General features: G+C 36.6%; 1 protein-coding gene across 2 annotated transcripts in view; it reads right to left on the bottom strand.

Moving 5' to 3' along the window:
• Positions 1–665: 665 nt before the first annotated feature.
• Positions 666–20,462, bottom strand: part of LOC139590885 (protein adenylyltransferase SelO-like) — a 24,125-nt gene continuing 4,328 nt past the window's right edge. Inside the window, exons 7-19 of one of the 2 annotated variants that reach the window (XM_071428781.1) lie at positions 17,452–17,519; positions 16,687–16,774; positions 15,766–15,835; positions 15,052–15,124; positions 14,403–14,486; positions 12,132–12,261; positions 11,550–11,594; positions 11,378–11,459; positions 11,196–11,288; positions 7,367–7,446; positions 6,484–6,527; positions 2,587–2,666; positions 666–2,266 (exon numbers count right to left, since the gene is read on the bottom strand). In XM_071428781.1, coding sequence (XP_071284882.1) covers positions 2,144–2,266; positions 2,587–2,666; positions 6,484–6,527; positions 7,367–7,446; positions 11,196–11,288; positions 11,378–11,459; positions 11,550–11,594; positions 12,132–12,261; positions 14,403–14,486; positions 15,052–15,124; positions 15,766–15,835; positions 16,687–16,774; positions 17,452–17,519 — 1,060 coding nt within the window. In that variant the 3' untranslated portion in view covers positions 666–2,143. The remainder of the gene's footprint in view (positions 2,267–2,586; positions 2,667–6,483; positions 6,528–7,366; positions 7,447–11,195; positions 11,289–11,377; positions 11,460–11,549; positions 11,595–12,131; positions 12,262–14,402; positions 14,487–15,051; positions 15,125–15,765; positions 15,836–16,686; positions 16,775–17,451; positions 17,520–20,462) is intronic. The other variant, XM_071428782.1, reaches the window with a different exon arrangement.

Genomic DNA, 20,462 nt, shown 5'->3' with positions numbered 1-20,462 from the left:
AAGTTGGTTTGTCAATACTTACATACCTGCATTATAAGCTTAGCAGAAATAAGAAGGCTGTAACCATGTCTTCATAAAGAACCTTTCCCTTTGAAATTACTACTTTAAAAAAATTCTTTTTTCTCTTTTCTTTTCTTTTCTTCTGAAAACAGTGTTTGAAACCACATGCATTTCTTCCTGAAATAATTTTGCTATAAATACCACATTAAGCTGACAGAGAGAGAGAGTCCATCCAGCTCTTACTGGTTTTTGAGCTCCCTTGCTTTCAGCTGAACTGAGCAAAAAGCTCTCATCAAGAGAACTGTGCCTACCATTAACAAAAGTGTCATCTGGGAGTCTTGAATTTACATGCTGGGACATTCAAAAGGTATCTAAGCACCTTCAAACTGCCAAACTGAGAAATGCCCTCGAGACCAGTGCAAGGCTCATACAAGCCTCAGTTCAAAGTGGAGGGGGAAAATACCAATGGCCTAAAAGTAAGAGGGTTAAAACCAGGAGTTTAAAAAAAAAAAAAAAGAAAAACGAGGAAAGGATTATTGTTTCCCAATCCCTTTCCTTATATAACTGAAGGAAGCATTATGCAGAATCCTTGTCTTTTTCTGACTAGGTATTAGGAGTGCACATATTTGACATACTTAGGTGACAACAGCTGTCTGCAAGTCAACTGTTTTTAAATCAAATGACTTTTATGAAATATACACCCAGCATCAAAATAAAGCAGAACATGTCCTTGGAAAAATATTGCACAGTCAGGTCACAAAGCACTGAGACTTTTACAATGGCTTTTCTAGCATTCACTCTTCTCACCAGAATGCTTAGCCTCCCACCCTATTTCCTCCCTTCTCTTTTGTTACAACACAAAAAAATCAATTTTAATACATTTTACATCTGCAGTCGATCATAATTCATGCACTTAAATCTTACACAAAAGAAGCTGAACTTTCTTCCAAACAAAAAAAAAATCAAAGCCTACAGAAAACACAAAAAAATCAAGTAAAATGCTGTGATGATTAGACCTCTATCAACTATTTTGTGTAGGTACACAGTTACATGGAATTTTTTCAAATGTAAGATTTAAATCTTACATTTAAAGAACTTTGTTCCATTCAAAGAACAAAGCTGCCTCTTATTGATGCACAATTATCTGGCTTGATCTGGTACCAAAATATGCTGCAAAATACAAAAAGTTGTTCCAATGCTGTAATTCAAAGGATTTGTAAAAAGAAATTAATCCTTCTACTTCTACCGAACCTATTGTCTTTTAAATGGTCTGCACATCACTAGACCTTACAGTATTTTAGCCTGAAAATATCTGAAATTGCAGCATGTCCTTTCTAACCTTCCTCCATACCTGAAATGGAAGCAGTCTCAGCTGAGATGCTCCCAACACAGTCCTTTTCCAGGGCCAAACAGTGAATTTTTCCTGAGACTTCATATCTATGCACCAATAATCTTTCTACTCCTATCAAAAGATACTTTCAAAGAGAAGTGGTCCCCTGGATAAGCACCTGACACCAACAAAGACACCAAAACTTACTCTGGAGTAATACAGACATCTTTTGTCTCTTCCAAGACAGACATCTTTGCTAACTATTTAACTCAATTTCCTTTAAATCTTAGTCAGTGTAATGGGACAAAACATAATCAGAATGAGAAAAAGTGTCAAGGTCTAAGATGATCCTCTCTGCTAGGTCTGCAAGATTTAAGAACATTTATGTCTGCAGAACACAGCTAAATTTGATGGGTGTGTAACAACAAGAAGAAAATTCATCAAAATACTGCATTATTAAAACTAGATAGATTTTAAATTGATCTGTCACTAAAAGAGGTTAAGACCCACCTGATCAGCATGAATTTTGAGAGGTCAAGTGTTACAGTTTGGCAGAACTTAAATATTGGGACTCAAAGTAAAGCACAGCTGAATGTGAGAGGCAGAGTTGTCAATGCCAGTATGATCTGCTGATGCAACCATCCATAGTGATGCACTTCTTTAATCTTGAGACTTCCTAAATTGGTCAAGAACAGTAGCAGATTCCAGTCCACAAAGTCTAAGGGAGGAAAGTTCTTGTGGCTTGATCCATTAGCCCAATTTGAAGGCTTGAGCTTTGACCTTGATCACTCTTCTTGCTTGTTTGAATTTCCCTCAGGATGAACAGCTGACTTTGAGATGCTTGGCCCAGGCTGGGGGGCGCAGGGAGTACCCTGCTCTCTCTGCAGCCTCCTGCCTCTGAAAGGGCTGCTGCAAAACCTGCTCTAGGAGCTGAACCTGGAAGCAATTAAAAATGGGTAAGTTTTTAAATCAAATGTTTTCTGGTAAACAAGGAAAGTCTTTTCCTCCTGACTTCAGGAACTATCACATGAATTGCTTACTATTATTTGTACTACTATTAATACAGTCACTACTATTTATCTTATAATTATTGCTATTAATAATTTTGTTAATACTTTAAATAGCAATTTGTGTTACATGGTACAATTTTGGTCAAAATGTAGTACAGTTCAAAGTGTAAATGTAAAAATGGTTTCATTAGCTGTTATGCCAGTTATTATTAAATCTGTCCAGAAAAAAAAAGAAGATAATTTTACCTCCGAGAAGTCATTCAAATTAGCTTTTTGCACTGCTGATTCTGCCATCCAATTCCTAAGTATGTATCTAGGATTAACAGCTGAAACCAAGAGTAAATAATGTTAAATTTAGTTAGACATATTAAACAAAAGGAAAACAGTCATTGAAACATGTCACTGAAGTCTTCAAGAGTTAAATTTGCAGATCAAGAAAAAATACATAAAAAGGAAAATGAATTTATCAATCTACTTAGTTCTTTGAGTGGCTAAAAGAATTTTTTAAACTTGCACTATCAGTAGTGCCAAAATGCCAAACAGAAATTAGAGTAGCACAGAACATGACAGGGATAGAGGAAGGATTTTCTGTCAGCAACACCAGCAGGCTTTTCAAGTGCAGTGAGTTTACTATGCCCTAGGCTCCTGCTGTGTGATGGAAAGCATTTCAATGTTGTCAATACCTTCCTGGAGATCACAAAAATGAATATTGTATTATTTAATTTAGAAAGTAATTACTAAGATATCCTTTAAATTATATGTGTATAGATACTCCTTCTATGTCATGTAACAAAAGTTTAGCCGTAAAAGCCTTTAATGTTACATTTCAGCTGTATTTTTTAGAAACTACTTTTTCAACTTTCCTTTTAATCTCCTGGCTGGGGGTAGGCAGAGGTTACTCAGTTTTTTCCACAGCTGCCTGTTGTATTCTTTGGAAACCCTCATGACAACTGCACTGCTTCCCTGCCTTGTTTCAGGCTGCTTTTGTCTAATGAGCAGTAGAGAGAATGTAGCAACACTGGAAAATGAAACTGCTGAATTAGTAAACCAGATACATCCTACAGCAGAGCCACTCCCAACTTACAAAAGGAGCTTTGTCAAACTATATGCCAGGGGCAATTCTAATAAGCACACATGGCTCTCTAAACTTTCTAGCAGATTATGTCAATGAAATTCTTATTTTTGTTCTGCAATTAAAGGCTAGAATTCTACTTCAGTAAGTTTTCCCTTTATCTAATAATCAAAACAATGTTACAGAATAATTGTAACAATTCAAGCCTGCTTTGAAGTCTTAATTTGCAATTGGTCTGTATATTTTCCCCAATTCAAAAAGCATTTATTACATTAAGGCATTAGTGATACCAAAGGCATTTCACTCATGCACTTGAAACCAAAAGTCTGTGATTTATGGACATACACAAACTTCATCTCCTTCTCTTTCCACTGATGTCCCATAGGTTTTGTATTAATAAATGCTAGGTTTACATATTTCTTTTTAAAAACCCATGAACCTTTATAAAATATTCTTATAAATACCCTTACAGCGTATTTGAAAGCAGAGGAATTATCAAAATTGCCATCTCAAACATCCCTCTACTCAAGTCCTTTAACTAATTAGTTATTAAATTATTTTATTTACAAATAATATATTAGAAGGGGTCACAGACATTTTTCTTTTTCACATCCCCACGGTCTAGTATGTATTTACATATTAAAAAAGTCAATAAATACAACTGTTTACTGGGAATCCTGATAACCTCTATACAGGCATAACACTCTGCCCCAACTGCTAAACAACAGTGTTTTACACTTGGCAAAACAATTTGCTCTGTCCAAGTATTTGATTTAATTCAGTAAATGGGTTATCAATATTAAAGTGTGATAACTATTTAAAAAAATACTTTAAAAAGGTGAAAAAGTTAACATGACTCATTCAAAAAATGGTAATTCACATTAGAGCTGTGAGTCATTTTAGCAGGAGAATATTTGTCCCAGAAATAAATTCTTAACAATTGCAAATTGACAAGTTTCACAGTGCTTTTAAAAATGTCAGTATTTAACACAAGTGACAAGATAATTATGAAAGAGTAATACAAGCCAGGTAAGAAAAGGACAAAGCAAAAGAACTTTTGTGCCCTTATGAGCATGATCTGGTCTACTTTTTTTACATGCTGCTTTTGTAAAGAAATACAATTTTAGACCTGGATTGTCAAAACTTTTTGATCACCTCCAGAAGAACTAAGTTTAGGCAGTACAAGATAAAACACTACTGAGAACAGAAAAAAAAATAAAAATAATGAATAAGTGATGACTTTAAATGATTCAAGCTAATGTACTTTGAGAAGTGAGATTTTTTTACGTTACTAACAATTAGGGAAGGATGATGAATAATGAGGTGTTAATGCCAATATATTCAAGGTCAATCAAAGACAGCAGTACACAATTTAGTGGAACTTCCTAACCCAGTTGAGAATCTGAGGAGCCAGGACAGATTTGTCTTCAACATGAAATGCTGGGTAAAAATGCAGACTTGACTGAACTGAGCCAGATTTCTGCTGGAAGTTGTGCTGACAAGGACAGCTGCTACAAGCAAATGCTCAAACAAACAATAAACAAAACAAAAACTGAAATAATTTTTAAAGAGACCACAGGGGCATCTAAGTAATCTATTTAAATCCATGGATGTAAAAATGTAAAAAAGAACAAAAAAAAATCCCTAAAACCTCTGTAAGAAATTTCAGTCGCACTGTAATATCGAGCAGCTAGCAAAAGTCCAACAAGGGATGTTAATTTTAAATAAAGCAATAACAAGCTAACATCAGTAGCCTATTATAAATTTTTGCAGCTCTGCAGTATGAATAGAGAGTGATGGTTGATTATATGGAAGAAAACTAACTAAACCATGAATCTTTGCAGATCAGGTTTTGACTGCTACCAAAACTAAGTCCATTAGCACAAGTGTGATTTTGGAGGCAAACACCCTTTTCCATGTTTCATCTGTCTCCTGTACTATGGGATCCCCTGAGGTGCATGTAGGAAAACATGATGATGGTTTGCAGAAGATCATTGACAAATTAGGATCCTTTCTGATTTGGAATAAAACCTCAGAATTTCTCATGATTTTCTCTAAAAGCAGATTTAACAGATACAGAAAAATAAGATACGTGTTTAGACAGTTTTCAGCATTCAATTTTAGCTGAGGAAAACAGGAGCTTGAAAATTCAAAATGATAATTGAGTGAAGGGCCTCAGAAACTCACAGATGAAGCTTCTTAACCCTATCAAAAACCAATAAAATAAATATTTCTTCTTGGTAGCTCTTTTCACATTAACTTTCTAAAATACATATATAATTTTAAGAAGTGTTCTTTAAAAACGATAGAGCCTTTGCTAGAAAATGGGGGTGCAAACCTGAAACCATAAATTGTGCCCTCTGTAGTTTTACTACCTCATTACTGAAAGTCAGTGCCAGCTCCAGCCATTTTCCTGGCAAATCAATTGGAGCTTTAGAAGAAAGGGGCCAATCAATATCTAACAAAAGAGTGCAGCCATTTCCATCCTGCTTTGCAGGAAGCACCTTGCAAAGCAGTGTAACAGTGAAGCCTCTTGTGCAGAGTTTGATCAGATCTTTTAGTTCCTTTATTCCCTTTTGGCCATTGATTTTCAGTAGCTCATTTTCTCTTATAAGCAAATTTCACAAATTTACCACAGCTTACTGCAGATCAAAAATATCTCCCGCTGAACAATTCTTGGAGTTTCATATCCACTGTTTCTGCTGTGATACCTAACTGCAGTACCTTTGCCATTTTGTCTTTAGAATAACTTGGAGAATCAAAGCACCTTCCTTTGCCTCCTATGACCAGATAGTCCTTTATCAAGGAGTTTTTCCTCTGGGTGACAGAAAGAGAAAGTGTGTCCCTATCAGAAATCTGAATTCTGTGTAGCATGTAGAAAGGGCAGAGACAGACAGAATGAATGCATATTGTTACAAGATTTGGAGCAGCATAATGAGAGCTTCTCCTCTTCAGAAAAATACTGTATTTTAGGTCTTCCCAAAAAGAAAAATATCTAACACTAATGAAACATATGTAAATAGATATTTGCCATCTGCAAACAGATGATTCCTTTGGATTGTTTTACTCACTTGCCATTCTTGTTCTTCTTTTGGCGTCTGAGTCACCATTGTTACTACACATCAAAAACAAACAAAAAGAAGAAAAACAGAAAGCACTTTAGCTAGTGAGGATTAAGCTGATTTATTTTTAGAAATATCTTATTTGACTTCCATTAAAATCATTAAGTGCTCTGCTTTTGTATTTGGCAGAAGTTGGTGTGAATCTCCATGAATAATTAGACTTGGAAAAAACTGCACACTTTCTTGTACGTTTTGTGCCTTGTATTGACTTTTTCCCCTAAGAATTTTATTTACTGAATAAAATTTCCAAGTACCTGATATGTACTTATTTTGACTACTATTAGCCATGCATACCATATATAACTAAGAAAAAATGTTAAGATTCTTTATTGATTTAACACAAGAGTCCTGTGCATTCCTATCTATGCAACACCATGGCTTCCAAATACAATCTGTGTATTTGCAGCTGTTCAACTTCCATCCCCTGCCACCATAAAGCAATGTTATTACATAGTAAATATATATAAATAAACAGTAATTCAACACTATTCATTCCTATGTACTTGCAAAGCCTGTTTGTGATTCTTGGACTGAACCTGTAGGATTGCTATTTGAACAAAAACTGTTAACCAAAGAAAAGTGATCAGGTGCTCAGCGAAGGACAAAGAATAGAAATTACTCCTGCCATGTCATTTTTATGTACCTGAGTATCAAAACAGAACTACAACAGTAATTATTGTTGAATCCAGCAGAATGTAGAGCCAAGAAAACAAAAAAAGCATATGAAACCACGTTTAGGCCAGCTTATTAGACCCACTAAAGACTATGCACAATCACTGCAGATTAAAGTTGCCTGCTTCTGGCAAATACTTTAAACTACAACCAGACTTACCTGTTTAATCTCAGGAGGTACATAGTAACCCATTCTGAAAATAATTTGTGTTTACCCAGATCCTGGAGAGCCCAGAATTCCTAGAGAGAAAGAAACATTAATTGACAGATAATCAGAATTATTTTTTATTTTTTATTTTTTATTTTTATTTTTTGTGTTAAGCAAAAACCAAAGTAAGCAACAAGTACTGTGTTTTAGCCCCAGCTGGCAACTAAGCCTCACATAACCACTTGCTCATGCTCCCCCTCAACTGAAGTTTAAAGTAAGGTTAAAAGTAAGAAAACTCATGGGTTGAGATAAGATCAGTTTAATAATTGAAATAATTTAATAATAACAATCATAATAGCAATGAAAAGGAAAACATCAAAAGGAGAGAGAAATAAAACCCAACATAAACAAGTGATGCAAATGAAAATCAATTGCTCACCAACCTATGCCCAGCCAGTTCCCAAGCAGGGTATCCCCCCGAGCTCTCCTCTATTTTATTTGCTGAGCATGGCACCAAGTGCTGTGGGATATCCCTGTGGCCAGTTTGGGTCAGCTGTCCTGGCTCTGTCCCCTCCCAGCTTCTTGTGCACCCCCAGCCTCCTTGCTGGCAGGGCACCATGAGAAGCTGAAAAGTCCTTGACTGAGTGTAAGCCCTGCTCAGCAACAACTAAGCCATCACTGTGTTATCAGCATTATTGACAATCTGAATCCAAAACATGGCACTCCACCAGCTACTAGGAAGAGAATTAACTGTTATCCCAGCTGAAAGCAGGACAATGAGCAATAAAAAGATTTAAAAGTTAAATGTATTATGACCCTTCAAAGAATTTTCTCCCTAAACATTCTACTAGCATCTTTTCTGCTGTATTCAAATGATTTAGTTTTTGCTAGCATGATACATCCACATTAATCCCTCTCTGTTATGACAAATTTTACCTAAACACCTCTAGCACTTCACCCCCATTCTTCCTTGGCTTATTACCTGACCTATTTGTTTTTTTAAGCTACATAATTACAGGTTTTACTCTCTTCTAAGACTTGTACATGGGTCAGATATATTCATAGAGTTGTTTTTCATCAAAAATTGTGCAATAAGCAAAATATATAAATAAATAAAAGGTGGAGAGATAGAGAAACTAAAGTCTACAGGGATAGGAGAAAACTGAGGAGAATAGAGACAGCAGGAGAGGAGAGAGAACTTGGAGGATACTGACAGCAAGGAATCAGAGCTTGGGGTAACTGCCTCCAGTGATGGACAGCAAACACAGACCAGGCCTCCCTGGCTGATTACACTGAGCTAACAGCTGCTTCATATTCCTCAGCTCACAGACAAAAAAATGAACTTCAGAGAAACAAGAGATTAGGAAGAAATGGACATAGATAAAAGGAGCTAAACAGCACATATTTGAGGAAAAAAAAAAAAAAGTAAGGGAAATTAAAAACAAGAAGAAAAAGTTTTGATCCCATCTGGATTTTTTGGGTTTGGGGTTTTTTTTTGAGGAATGAGAGTAAAAAAATATATGAAAACTATATTTGATCATAAAAATGAGCACAGAAATGACTAAGAGCTGGGAATCAGGCAGGTGGATAACAGGTGAGTATGACAATCAAGCATTTGTTCAAAGATGTGCAGTTAGGCTGCTTTAGGAGGAATTTCAGAATGTTTTCAGTTAATACTAAATATAAGGATTCCTGCAGTGTTCCCAAAGGATTCTAGCATTTTTAGGTCAATTTTGGTATGCAGCTGAAAAAATCTTAAGTGATGTACAAATCAATATGAAAACTTTCTCATAAAGTGTGTAAATAAACAGAGGTGAAATTACTTTAAAATTGAAATTCTTTACAACAATGAAAACTTTTTACCAGCATAAAATTGCACTTGTTTTTCTACATCAATTTTAGAACTGAGAATTTGTGGGCTAAATAATTTCATTGTGTGGGAAAAAAAAAGATCAGGTTGCTACCAAGTGAAGGCTGGAAATGACCCTTGGTGTAGCAGCAGGATCACAACTACACCACTGTAGGGGAATAGCATATAGGCAGCATAGAAAGTAATCTTATCCCCTAAAGAATTGCAGCTGAGCCAATCACTAAAGATTAGGAGCAGGCCTGATTTTAACAGGCCACAGCTGTAGCCAATAAGAAGAGTGTTTTAAGAAAGTGGATTGGTTGGTTGAGGGGGAACTGGAGTTAGTTGGCTGCTGTGAGGACAAGGAGGAGTCAGTGCCTACAGGAGCTACCTACAAGAAACTTCAAGCAAGTACAAAACTCTAGCAATATGGAACCTTTGCAATATAATGACAATAGAACTCTTGCAATGTAATGACAACACACCATAATTGCTGGTTCCTCAGCCAACACTTTCAGAGATGGGAAGATGGAGTTGCCATAAATAGAAAAATCCCCTGGGTTCTATGACAAAACTACCTTCTCTTACAAACACACCCATCCTCTTATCACCCTCCTGAGCAAACAGTTAATTCCAAAGCCACAGCCCCTGGGTTTTTTTGTTGCTTACCTCTAGAATATCTAAACTTTTAAACTCTTAATGGCTTCAAGTTCATTGAGGTCAGGATAGACCTCTTACTTAAGAGAAGAAAACAAGGAAAACCAGAAAATTTGCTCAAAACTACTTAATTATACTTGAGAAAGAAACATCAACTCCTCATTTTCATTCAGTGTTTTACATTGTTATCCTGCTGCCTAAAAACAACCTCCTAAGTCCACCTGCTCTCATTTTAAATTGGCTTCAAAAACAAACAGACATAAATCAGATGTTTGGGGAAGGCAATGAAGTTTCCCAGGCAAAAGGAACAATATTCATCACATGGAAATACAACACTGTATTAAAGAATAAAAGAAAAAAAAAAATTATTTTGGCTCTCGCAAAAAGGCTATTTTCTTTCCAGTTCAGGTTCATTTTTCAGAACCAGATTACTAGCTTCCTTTTCAGAATTTCCCTTTTGCTTTTTTATTCAATTATGACTTGCCTAGCATCTCAGTCCAGTTCAAATATGTCAGCTATATTTCCACTTTCAAACATTGCACTACATCCAGGTAAAAAAATTTAAATACTCTCATGTATTTCATATGTGGTTATACTTGGTCCTGAAGAATAAGTTTAGGCTAAGTTAGCAGCAACACAGGATGAGACAGCAGGCTGAGCAGGACACAATAGCAAAATGTATCCTTATGCTTTAAGTTATATTTAAAACCAATCTCAGGGCAGAGGCCACTCTGGGCAAAGAGTTGTAGCAGGAGTTTATGTTGAGATGGAATCTCACTTATCATTAGATACCAAGACAAGCAAATATGCCTGAGAGCAGAGTTTTAGGCCACCTGGTAAACCCACATCAGGAACAGTCTGGTTGACCTGAGGCTGAAATTTTCCTAATGAGCCCTGTGCAACTTCACTTGTTGGACAAAAGCTATTCTTAAACAAAACAACAAAAAAACCCAGGGAGATAAAGGGGTAGGAGGTTCTTTGTAGCAGATCCACATTAAATGTGACAAAAATCACATTCCCAGTTGTGTGTACGAGTAGTTATGACCACTCATATTGGACCTGTACCAAAGGCTGAAAATCTGACTTGAGCATTTTTCATGAATGCATCTTTCATTAGCACTTTTCATTAACATATCCATCATTACCAGATACAGGCTTAACAAGGGGTAGCCTGACACAGGTGTATTAGTCCCTCTGTCCCTTAATAATGACACAATAACATATTTCCCAGACAAATCATGGCTTGAGATAGCCTCTACTACATCAGAGTTATGTGCAACTTGATTTAATCTTTTTATATTAAGTATTCCTAGGACTGGGTGGTTGTGTTTATACCTCAGGAATATGGAGCGCCTTTAACTGGTCTGCAGTAATTTCACTCAGCTCTCGGAATGTCATTGTAAAATCAGCCTTTGTATCTTCCATAATCTAGTGAATAAAGACACTTCTATGAGTGCTTTTCAAGTGTGGGGTGCCAGTTCAGATGTTTGCCAACAAAATTAGCAAAGGAAACTCACTTTTAAGAGGAAAGCAATCAAATAGTTATCATTCTCATTCTCCCCAAGAAGACCCAATTTTGTTTTGAATAGTTCTGTGAAACTGAAAATAGTAACAAAGTATGGAAGTTGTGAACATTATTATATATTTCATGTATTGTGACTAGAAGGTTTCAGTTCTGAAAGTGCATACCGACTGTGATAGTGCTCACCATACCCCTCCAAAATCTGGGAAGCTCTGCAGAAAAACAGAAGAAATGTCAAGTTGTAAGGAACTAAAATGCTGCTGCAGGTATAATCCTGCTGTACACTAAACAACGAAAACTTCTGCCTGCTATCTCAGAAACACTGATATTCTGAATCATTTGGGATCTGTTCTTCATATAAGAATCTTTACAGGAGGCTATTAAAATACTACTTCATTACTTCAGGACGATGCATGGTCTTCCTAAGTAAATGTCTTACAAAACAAGCTAGGCAAACTTAGAACAGAAAACTATGGGCAAAAGTCCTACCTTAGTGAAAGGAAAAAGGATCACACAACATTTAATAGCTCCCTATAGTCCTATTTTACTACTATTTCTGACCAACAAAAACCTTTCTCCCCACCCTCCAATCTTGTTCTGGCCAGCAACTAATCCAGAATCAATTGCCACATAAAAAAAAATAAAATATTTTAAAAGCAAATCACTTTCTTTCCTAAGCATATGGTGATTATGGTGTCTCTCATCTCACTAGTTCCTTTAAGCATTATGACATTTTAAGGATTACTTACAGCTGCTTTTGCCTGGGATCCAATAAAGGTTTTAGAGCTTGTAACAGCTTGCTCAGATTAAACAGCCCAACACTTGCCTGATTTCCTATTTTATACCTCCTTTCATCATCAGATGTGTTTGGAACAAAATCTGTTTCAAACAAAACATTACTTTTCCATAACAGAGTAATTACAATAAAGAATCAATGTTAAAATATTGAAATACATTCATTTTTATACTTACACAGCAAACTTCTAGAAGACTTAAAACTACTTAAATATTTAAAATTAGATCACAAGAATACTTATGTAAAGTGAATTAACTCAAGATCTATTATTTGCAAATCTAAGGAATACATCCTTCACACACAACGTCACATATGTTACAAGTGACATTTTCCTACCTGAAGATACAAGTTAAATTCAGATGGTTACAGAGAAAAATATACACTTTTTCATTAAAAACAGTCTTTTACACTGAAATTCAGTATTTGTACTACTTCTAGTGCTAGTATTTAGCACATAGATTAAGCAAACAAATGTCCAACTAGATTCAGGATTTAAGTGTTTATGGAAAAGTCACACATATAGTAAACATGTATTTACCTGTACAGTAAACATGTATTTAATAGGCCACCTAAGCAAGATTTGTTTCAATTGGACAATCGAGCTTTGTATTCACATTAAAAATAGGCCTAATGTGTTCCAGTATGCAAATTCATTATCTGGGAGATAGCCTGTCATGCAAGTTCCAAGGATGTGGATTTTATATCCAGAATTAAAATCTATCCTATATACAGCAGCAGCCTGTGAGGGGATCAGTGGGAGCCCCTCACTCAGATCAAACCAGATAAGCTGATCAATGCACACAGCATCACCTGAGTCCTCAGAGGACACTGACAGCAAATGGAGCTTTAAGGAGGAGACTCCCAACTCATCTGTCAGATCTGGTGAGTGATTCCAATCTGAGTTTTGACTCTAACACCTCTCATCTGGCTCTAGGGTGCACTGTCTGGCTGGGACAGAGTCAGTTCTCTTAACAGCAGCCTGTCTGGAGCCATGTGTTGGATTTGTGACCAAAGCAGTGCTGACAGCACAGCAATGTCAATGTTCTTTCTACACATTGCTCAGCAGGGCTGGCCCAGCATCAAGGGCTCAATTCTCATTCTGCAGCCCCAGAAAATGAGGCTGGGGTGGGCCAGATAGGAGGGGATGCAGCTGGGACAGCTGAGCTCAGCTGACCGGAGCGATATTCCACACTTACAACGTCATGATCAGCAATAAAATCTGGGGGTAGTTTTTCCAAGGCAGTTGTTGCTTGGGAACTGACTTGGCATCAGTCTGGTGGTGACATATGGTGAGTGATTCTCTTTGCATCACTTGCTGCTCACTCCTGCCTTTTTTTCCCCTTGACTTATACAAATGTCATTATCTTGACCCATAAGCTTTTTCTTAGCCTTGCTTTTCCAATTGTCTCCCTCAGCCCACAGCAGGGAGGAGTGAACCAGTGGTTTGTGGATCCTTAATTGCCAGATGGGTTCAACTCACCCTATAAAGAATGATCTAAAAGCAAAAAAATCCCCATTTTGTTCAATACAATAGAAACAATATGACATTTATTCTCATGACTTTTCCTTAATTTGAGGCTGCAAGCATGAAAACACATAGCAAGATAACCACTGCTGATTCTGAAGTTTATTCAGTTGCAAACTATAAACAATATTTTAAGAATACACATTTGTATGTATACTGAACCTGTACCTATCAATCCCAGACTGACTGAGTTAAGACTTTCAAAAAAAAGGTTACCATGACTGTGTAGGTCTGATTTCTTTTTTTCCAACATATAATTAGCTGCTGTGAGTGTAAAACTAAAGCTTTCATGCATGCAAAGTTACTGTATTCCACTTCTGCTTTTGGCTGCTTCCAGCAATACACAATTTTTAGTTTTCTAGGCTTCTGTTGTAGTATCTGTTGAACTAATGGTGTTCAAGTGGAAACACTGTCATGGAAATGGGCTTAATAGTAATATTTATAATCATTAACAAGACTTTTAGTCCTTGAATGCAACCTATATAGTGTATCATAAAACTGGTCACTAATGCAATTTTTTTTCCTAAAGCTCTTCAAACAGTACACATGCTTAGGGTTTTTCTGCTAATAATGAAAGGAGCTTTCATAAAATGGAAACTATATAATTTAATATAAAAGGATTATTTTAAGTACACAAACAAACAAACAAACAAACAAAAAAAACAAAAAAAAAACCCCAAAAATAGATGCTACACTCACCTGGGTCATAGGAGTCCATAAATCCAAATGGCCCATAATCTATTGTTATGGACAATAAACTGAAGTTATCTGTATTGCACACACCTACAGTTAAACAGAAAGGAGAAACAAAAGTTAAAATTCCACCTGAACTCCAGTCTCTAGGCAATTTGCTGTGAAACAGGTGCACTGAATTTAGAGAGTTTTCAGGAATCAGACTCTGGAGAATGTCTCCATCCCTGTGCCCCCAGCCCATGCCCCACAGCACACCCAGGCTGCTGCTCCTGCTGCTGTTTTGGGGTAAATCCCACAAATCTGTGGCAGAGCCAGACAGCTCCATGTCCTGAGCACTGTAACAGGCCTGGGCTGGATGTGGAGAGATCAAATTCAGAGCAGTTAAACTCTCACACATGGCATCAGTACCCTGCCTTTGTATCCTGCACTGCTGCAACAGCTCTGAGGATTCTTGCTCCCCTATTCTCACCCTGTCAGAGCTGTGCTCTGAGAGACCAGACAGTGTAACTCTGTCACAAAGGCCCTTGTATGACAGATAAAGCTGTAGGGGAAGACATCAGCAGAACAAAACACCAAGGTGACAAACAAAAGCCATTTTTAAGTACACTACTGTAAAGTGTCCCTCCCCTGAAGCCAATGCCATCTGGCACCTTACCATGTGCAAACCCCACAGACATCCACAAGGAAATGAGATTTGCAGTCTCTGACACGACCGTGGAGAAAAATTCCTGAAATCAAATATATCTTTTATTTCAAGTCCTCTGTATCAAAAATATTGAACTACATAAGCATTTTATTCACTTTAGAAATATGTAATACATTCTATTTTTCAAATTTAAGCATCTGTCTGTCAGGACTTGTCATTCCCATTCTAAATTATGTGAATGCATAATAACCTTATTCAGCAAAGACTATAGTTAAAAAAGTATACACAGATCCCTTAAAAAAATTAAGTAAAATTTAAAAATCCCAAAACAAAACATAAGACATTATATATACTAGGCAGTGTACTAGAATATACTATATATACTACATTCACATTAGCAAAAGCACATTTCATCACAACATGACCACTGATCACCAACAACCTCAGCAGTAAGAGAACAAAATACAACAGAAAATGGAAGCTTCACAGTAAACATTTCCAAAATGGAAACTGGTAAAAAATATTCACATTTGACTTTGAGAAAACAAAAAAAAATCAAGAAGCAGATTTTTTACTGCAGAGAATTAACAAACTTTTGCTAATAAAACCTGGAAGCTCACTTCAAATTTTAAAATCTTGTAAAACTTGAAATTGTAAAGATCTTCCTGTAATTTTTGTTCACATGCTTGTGGAAAATAAAAATGACTCTTAAAAAAGACTTACCAGGTATCTGTTTGAATCACTCATAGCTATTGATGGAAAATGTTCCTGGATTATAAAGTCTAGCAATCTTCTGTAACAGCAGAAACAGAATTCTTTAAACAAAACTGGTACTTTGGAACTGATCATTAAAAATTCTTGTTTTCAAACAGCAAAATGCTGATCTACTGCTTGCCACAAATAGTTATTAAAAAATTCAGTCTATTTAGACTTAGTCTATTTATTAGATTAAGCTCTTCCAAAATGCTTTGAGATAAAACCTAAGGTTGTAGTCATAAATATGATTGGAGACTGCCACACAGAGTTAAAATTATTCCCACATTAAATCTCCAGAGCACACCAAGACATGGTTCTGCATGCAGCAATATCCAATTTTTAGGGGAAAAAAAAGAGTTTGGTTTTATAAAAAAACAGTAGAAGATTACAAGGAATAACAATTCTACATCAGAATTCTCACAAAGAAAATGTTATGGCTGAATTCTTATGGAGTAGGGTTACTTCCACAGTAACTAGCCATTCTCAAAACAGTTCTCCACATTCCTACAAGACAGGCTTAGGGAAATGGGATACATGCATTGAAATTTGCAGGACCTGTCACAGAAAACTGAGAAATGTAGGAACTTACACTTTCAACTTACAAATCTTTCCAAAACAACTCCTCCCTAGTGCTTAGTTACCAGAAGTACTTAGGTATAAAACTTTCCTCATTTTGTAAGATCCAGGCTTTTACAATATCTCAAGGGTTTTACCCTTGTGAGGTAAGATCTTTGGTATGCCTGTATAAAAATAGCAGGTTACCTTTCTAAATTATGTAATCTCACTTGCTAAATAATTGATCTCTAAATTCCAACTGTATACATGGATTCTAATGTAATTTGATGCTTGAGAAAACTATTTCAGTTACTGTGAAGATTCAATTCAAACCTTAGTAAGTCCAGTTCCCCAGAGTGAGCTAAGATTTCCAAGGATCCTATACGAAACCACGACTTGGCAAGTCGTAGCACTATTGCACCTTAAACATAAAGACAAGTGTGTTTAAATGTAAACACAGCATCAGCAAAATAAAACAGTTCCATAGCAAAAGCCACCATGTGTTGTTTCTATAGACACAGAGTTTGTAGATACACAGTTCAAATGGTATTTTTGTAAGTATGCCTAACACATAACAGATGAATATGTATAAAGTCATTTTACTACACATGCATTTTAATGATAAAGCTTGATTTGCTATACCAGCAACCACAGGCAAAATTCTGTTATTGTATTAATACTAGAATCACTCCAGAAATGCCAGCCTCAAAGAAAGAACACAAACAGATTTTTCCCCATGCTGTGCCATCTCTCTCTTTTTCAGAGCAGGTGTAGATGATGTAGCAATGATAGGGCCACAACAGCATTCCACCCATCCTGGTATTGCTATCAAAACAATGGAAAACTTCCCTAGATTTCAATATCATTTTTGTAATGGGAAATGAAAATCAAAATTATATTGTTTCAATATGTATGCCACAATCATAGAAGACCAGTTCAGAGGGCTTTCTTCAACCAAGATATGTTTCAGATTAATTTTCTCAGGAGGGGTTTTATATCTTAATAAATTAAATTAAGCCAATTTGTTACTTTTTATTACACATTTTTTCATGGAGAATTAAGTTACAATGTTGTAACATTTTAAAATATGTTCATTACCTCTTTCTTTCTTAATATTTCCATTGTAAAACTGGTCTCTCCACACATCATCATCACTTACAACTAAGCTGTAGCAAACAAGAAATTAACGTTAAAAATTATCTCAGCAAAAGTAATTAATATTGAAGATCAAAGTGATATTTTATATAAATTCATTTCTTAATAAGATGAAAGATTGTTTTGGTGGCATAGCTTTGTATTTACAAATGACACAGGCAAAGAAGATGCTGAGGCTTAACAAGACTTTTCTTGGGGAGATGTGTGCTCTCAAAAAGAGCAGTGCATTCATTTGGAACCTCAGTGACAGATTAGTGTGATTGTAACATTAACTAAGTCCCAATTTCCCTGGGGACAACATGGAAATTTTGAGGAGAGAGAAATTAGAAACCAAATTGTTGCATCAGATGGAGGTTACCCTTTATATGAGCCAAACTTATGTCAGAAACTTCAGGGACAGGTCTGTGATCCTTAGCAATCACTGCTACTGGAACCTAGATTTTTAAAACCAATCTCTTCCTTTCATTTGCCTTAAAATTCTGCACATCCTATAAATTTTCATGTTTATCCAAATATTGAGGTTTGTGTGAGTTCAATATAATTTGCTTTAAGATATTGCATTAATTTGTTTAAATAAAAGATATCATTTCCTTGTATTTTCTGTTCTGTCAGTAAAAATCAATCCTCACAAACTCACAATCCTCACAAAGAAGGGCATCATGTTCCTCTAAGGTTAACAAGTAGGAAGTTTTCTCCCCAAAACACTGACAATCCAGCTTGGTGCCATCTTCTGAAAGAGATTTTATCCCCTCAATAGGCACAGAAGACTCCTTGTTCAAGACTCTAGCTGGAGGATAATTTAGCTCACTTTGTATAATTCTTTGTATAATTCTTCTTTATCTTTGCTTGTTAACTGGAAAATATTCTTCTACTCAGGAGAGACATGGACCTATTGGAGTGGGTCTGGAAATGGCCAGAGAGCTGGAGCACCTCTCCTGTGAGGACAGGCTGAGAGCTGGGGCTGTTTGCAGGAGTAAGGGGAGACCTGACAGCCCCTTCCAGCCCCCAAAGAGGCTACAAGAGCTGGACAGGTACCCTTTACCCCTTTACCAGGGCCTCTAGCAATAGGACAAGGAGGAATGGCTGTAATCTGAAAGAGGGCAGGTTTAGATCAGATACTATGAAGAAGTTTTTTACTCAGAGGGTGGTGAGACACTGAACAGGTTGCCCCAGAAAGGCAGTAGATGGAATATTTCCATCCATGGAAATATTCAAGGTCAGCTTGGAGGGGGCTTTGAACAACCTGATCTAGAGAAGATGTCCCTGCTCATTGAAGGGGAATTGGACTAGACCAGTAGAAGTCTCTTCCAACCCAAATTACAGTTCCATGATTCAAAATATAGTTGGGTGGCATGCTATTTGATATTTAATGCAGTTATTTATATCTGCTATTAGATAGTTGAAGACAGCAGAGAAGACAGAACCAAACTTTTCTTTGAGGTACACAGCAAAGAACAAGAGACAAACCTATTATTCCATTCATAAATATGACTGAAGACAGCCACAGTGTTAATTCCCAAGAGTTTAATTTTGGAAGTACACTAGATTCTGGTTTTACATACTTGAGCATTGAAATTTTAGAAATAATTCAGTTGAACCAAAAATGCAGGAAATCTATATAAACATAAATATGTACAAAAAGGCCATGAAAAGAAATAGCATGAAGTCTTACCTAGTGCATTTGCTTGCAACAGTAACTGTGGGTTTGAAACTAAATTATTGTTATTGTATTCAGTATTTTTGAAGATACCTAGTAGCTATTCAAACTGAATGTTCTGTTAACTACAAAGAACAGGCAGTGAATTATTTCAGGAGGGGAACACTACAGAGAAATCAATCTGCTCCTTTTATTGGAGCTGTACTGATACAAGTAGAATTAGGTTTTGGTTTTTTGTTTTTTGGTTGTTTTTTTTTAATATTAATTTGAAACCAATTGGTATGGCCATAGGAGTAAGTACAAAAAGCTCTGATGTAAATGAGATGGAAGAAGAAAATCTTAATCCTTCAAGAGAACACAAAAAAACTTAGAGAAGGAACCTCAGACACCTACAAAATACTGTGTGCAGCTAAGCACTAGGGGACAGAAGGCACAAAAGTTGTGCTACTAAACTCTACTGTTTTGAACAGACCTCTGCCAGAAAGGTTGTTGCCTTTTTACTATGCAACTCTTAGCAGGCTCTCTGCAAAATTCCTACAGAATACCAGCACTTCTACTGGAGAGAAAAAATCCATGGAGGCATCAACATTTAGTTAGTACAGACATACAACACTTGAGAGCTGGCCAGGTAGCTGAGCAGCCACATAGACACACATTCCCACTCTGCAATGGCCACTGCAGTTGGTAAGTACCATCACTGGAGAGAAGGCAGCAGCAGACCAGCTGTACACTTACCCATAGGAAACACAGCACTGAAACTGCTCTCAGACCAAAGAAGCTGCAACAGCACTCACAGAAGGATTGGATGGATGGATGGATGGATGGATGGATGGATGGATGGATGGATGGATGGATGGATGGCTGGCTGGCTGGCTGATATCCCTCCCTACCTGTGTCTCACTTAAGGGCTTGACTTTACACTCCCAGTGCTCTGCCTGCTGTTCTGCATGAACATCAAGCCCTGTGCAACTAAAGCCACTCAGAAAACGATGCATATTGGCTCACTCTTTTGACTTAATGGGTAACACTGCTCACTGGTAGTCTCAGTTGTGACTAAAATGGTACTGTATGAAGTGTTCTGTATCTGGCAGTATAGTCATAAACTGGAGCACTCCATTGGGAACACAGTACTTAAAATTAATAGAGCAAACCAACCTGCTGGGTGTTCTGGGATAAGCCATAAGGTTTTTCCTCCACTTCTGCCAAGACTTGACAAGACCTCTGTTAAGTGCATCCCACCAGCCCCAGTACAACAGCTCCCCATCGGGAAGAATATGGCTGTCAGCTGGGGTTTTTC

The sequence above is a fragment of the Agelaius tricolor genome, unplaced genomic scaffold (assembly GCF_023055355.1).
Source record: "Agelaius tricolor isolate 1412-34295 unplaced genomic scaffold, bAgeTri1.0.p SCAF_6, whole genome shotgun sequence".
Classification (NCBI taxonomy): Eukaryota; Metazoa; Chordata; class Aves; order Passeriformes; family Icteridae; genus Agelaius; species Agelaius tricolor.
The sequence above is the reverse complement of the archived record's forward strand: the minus strand, read 5'-3'. Positions and strand labels throughout refer to the sequence as shown.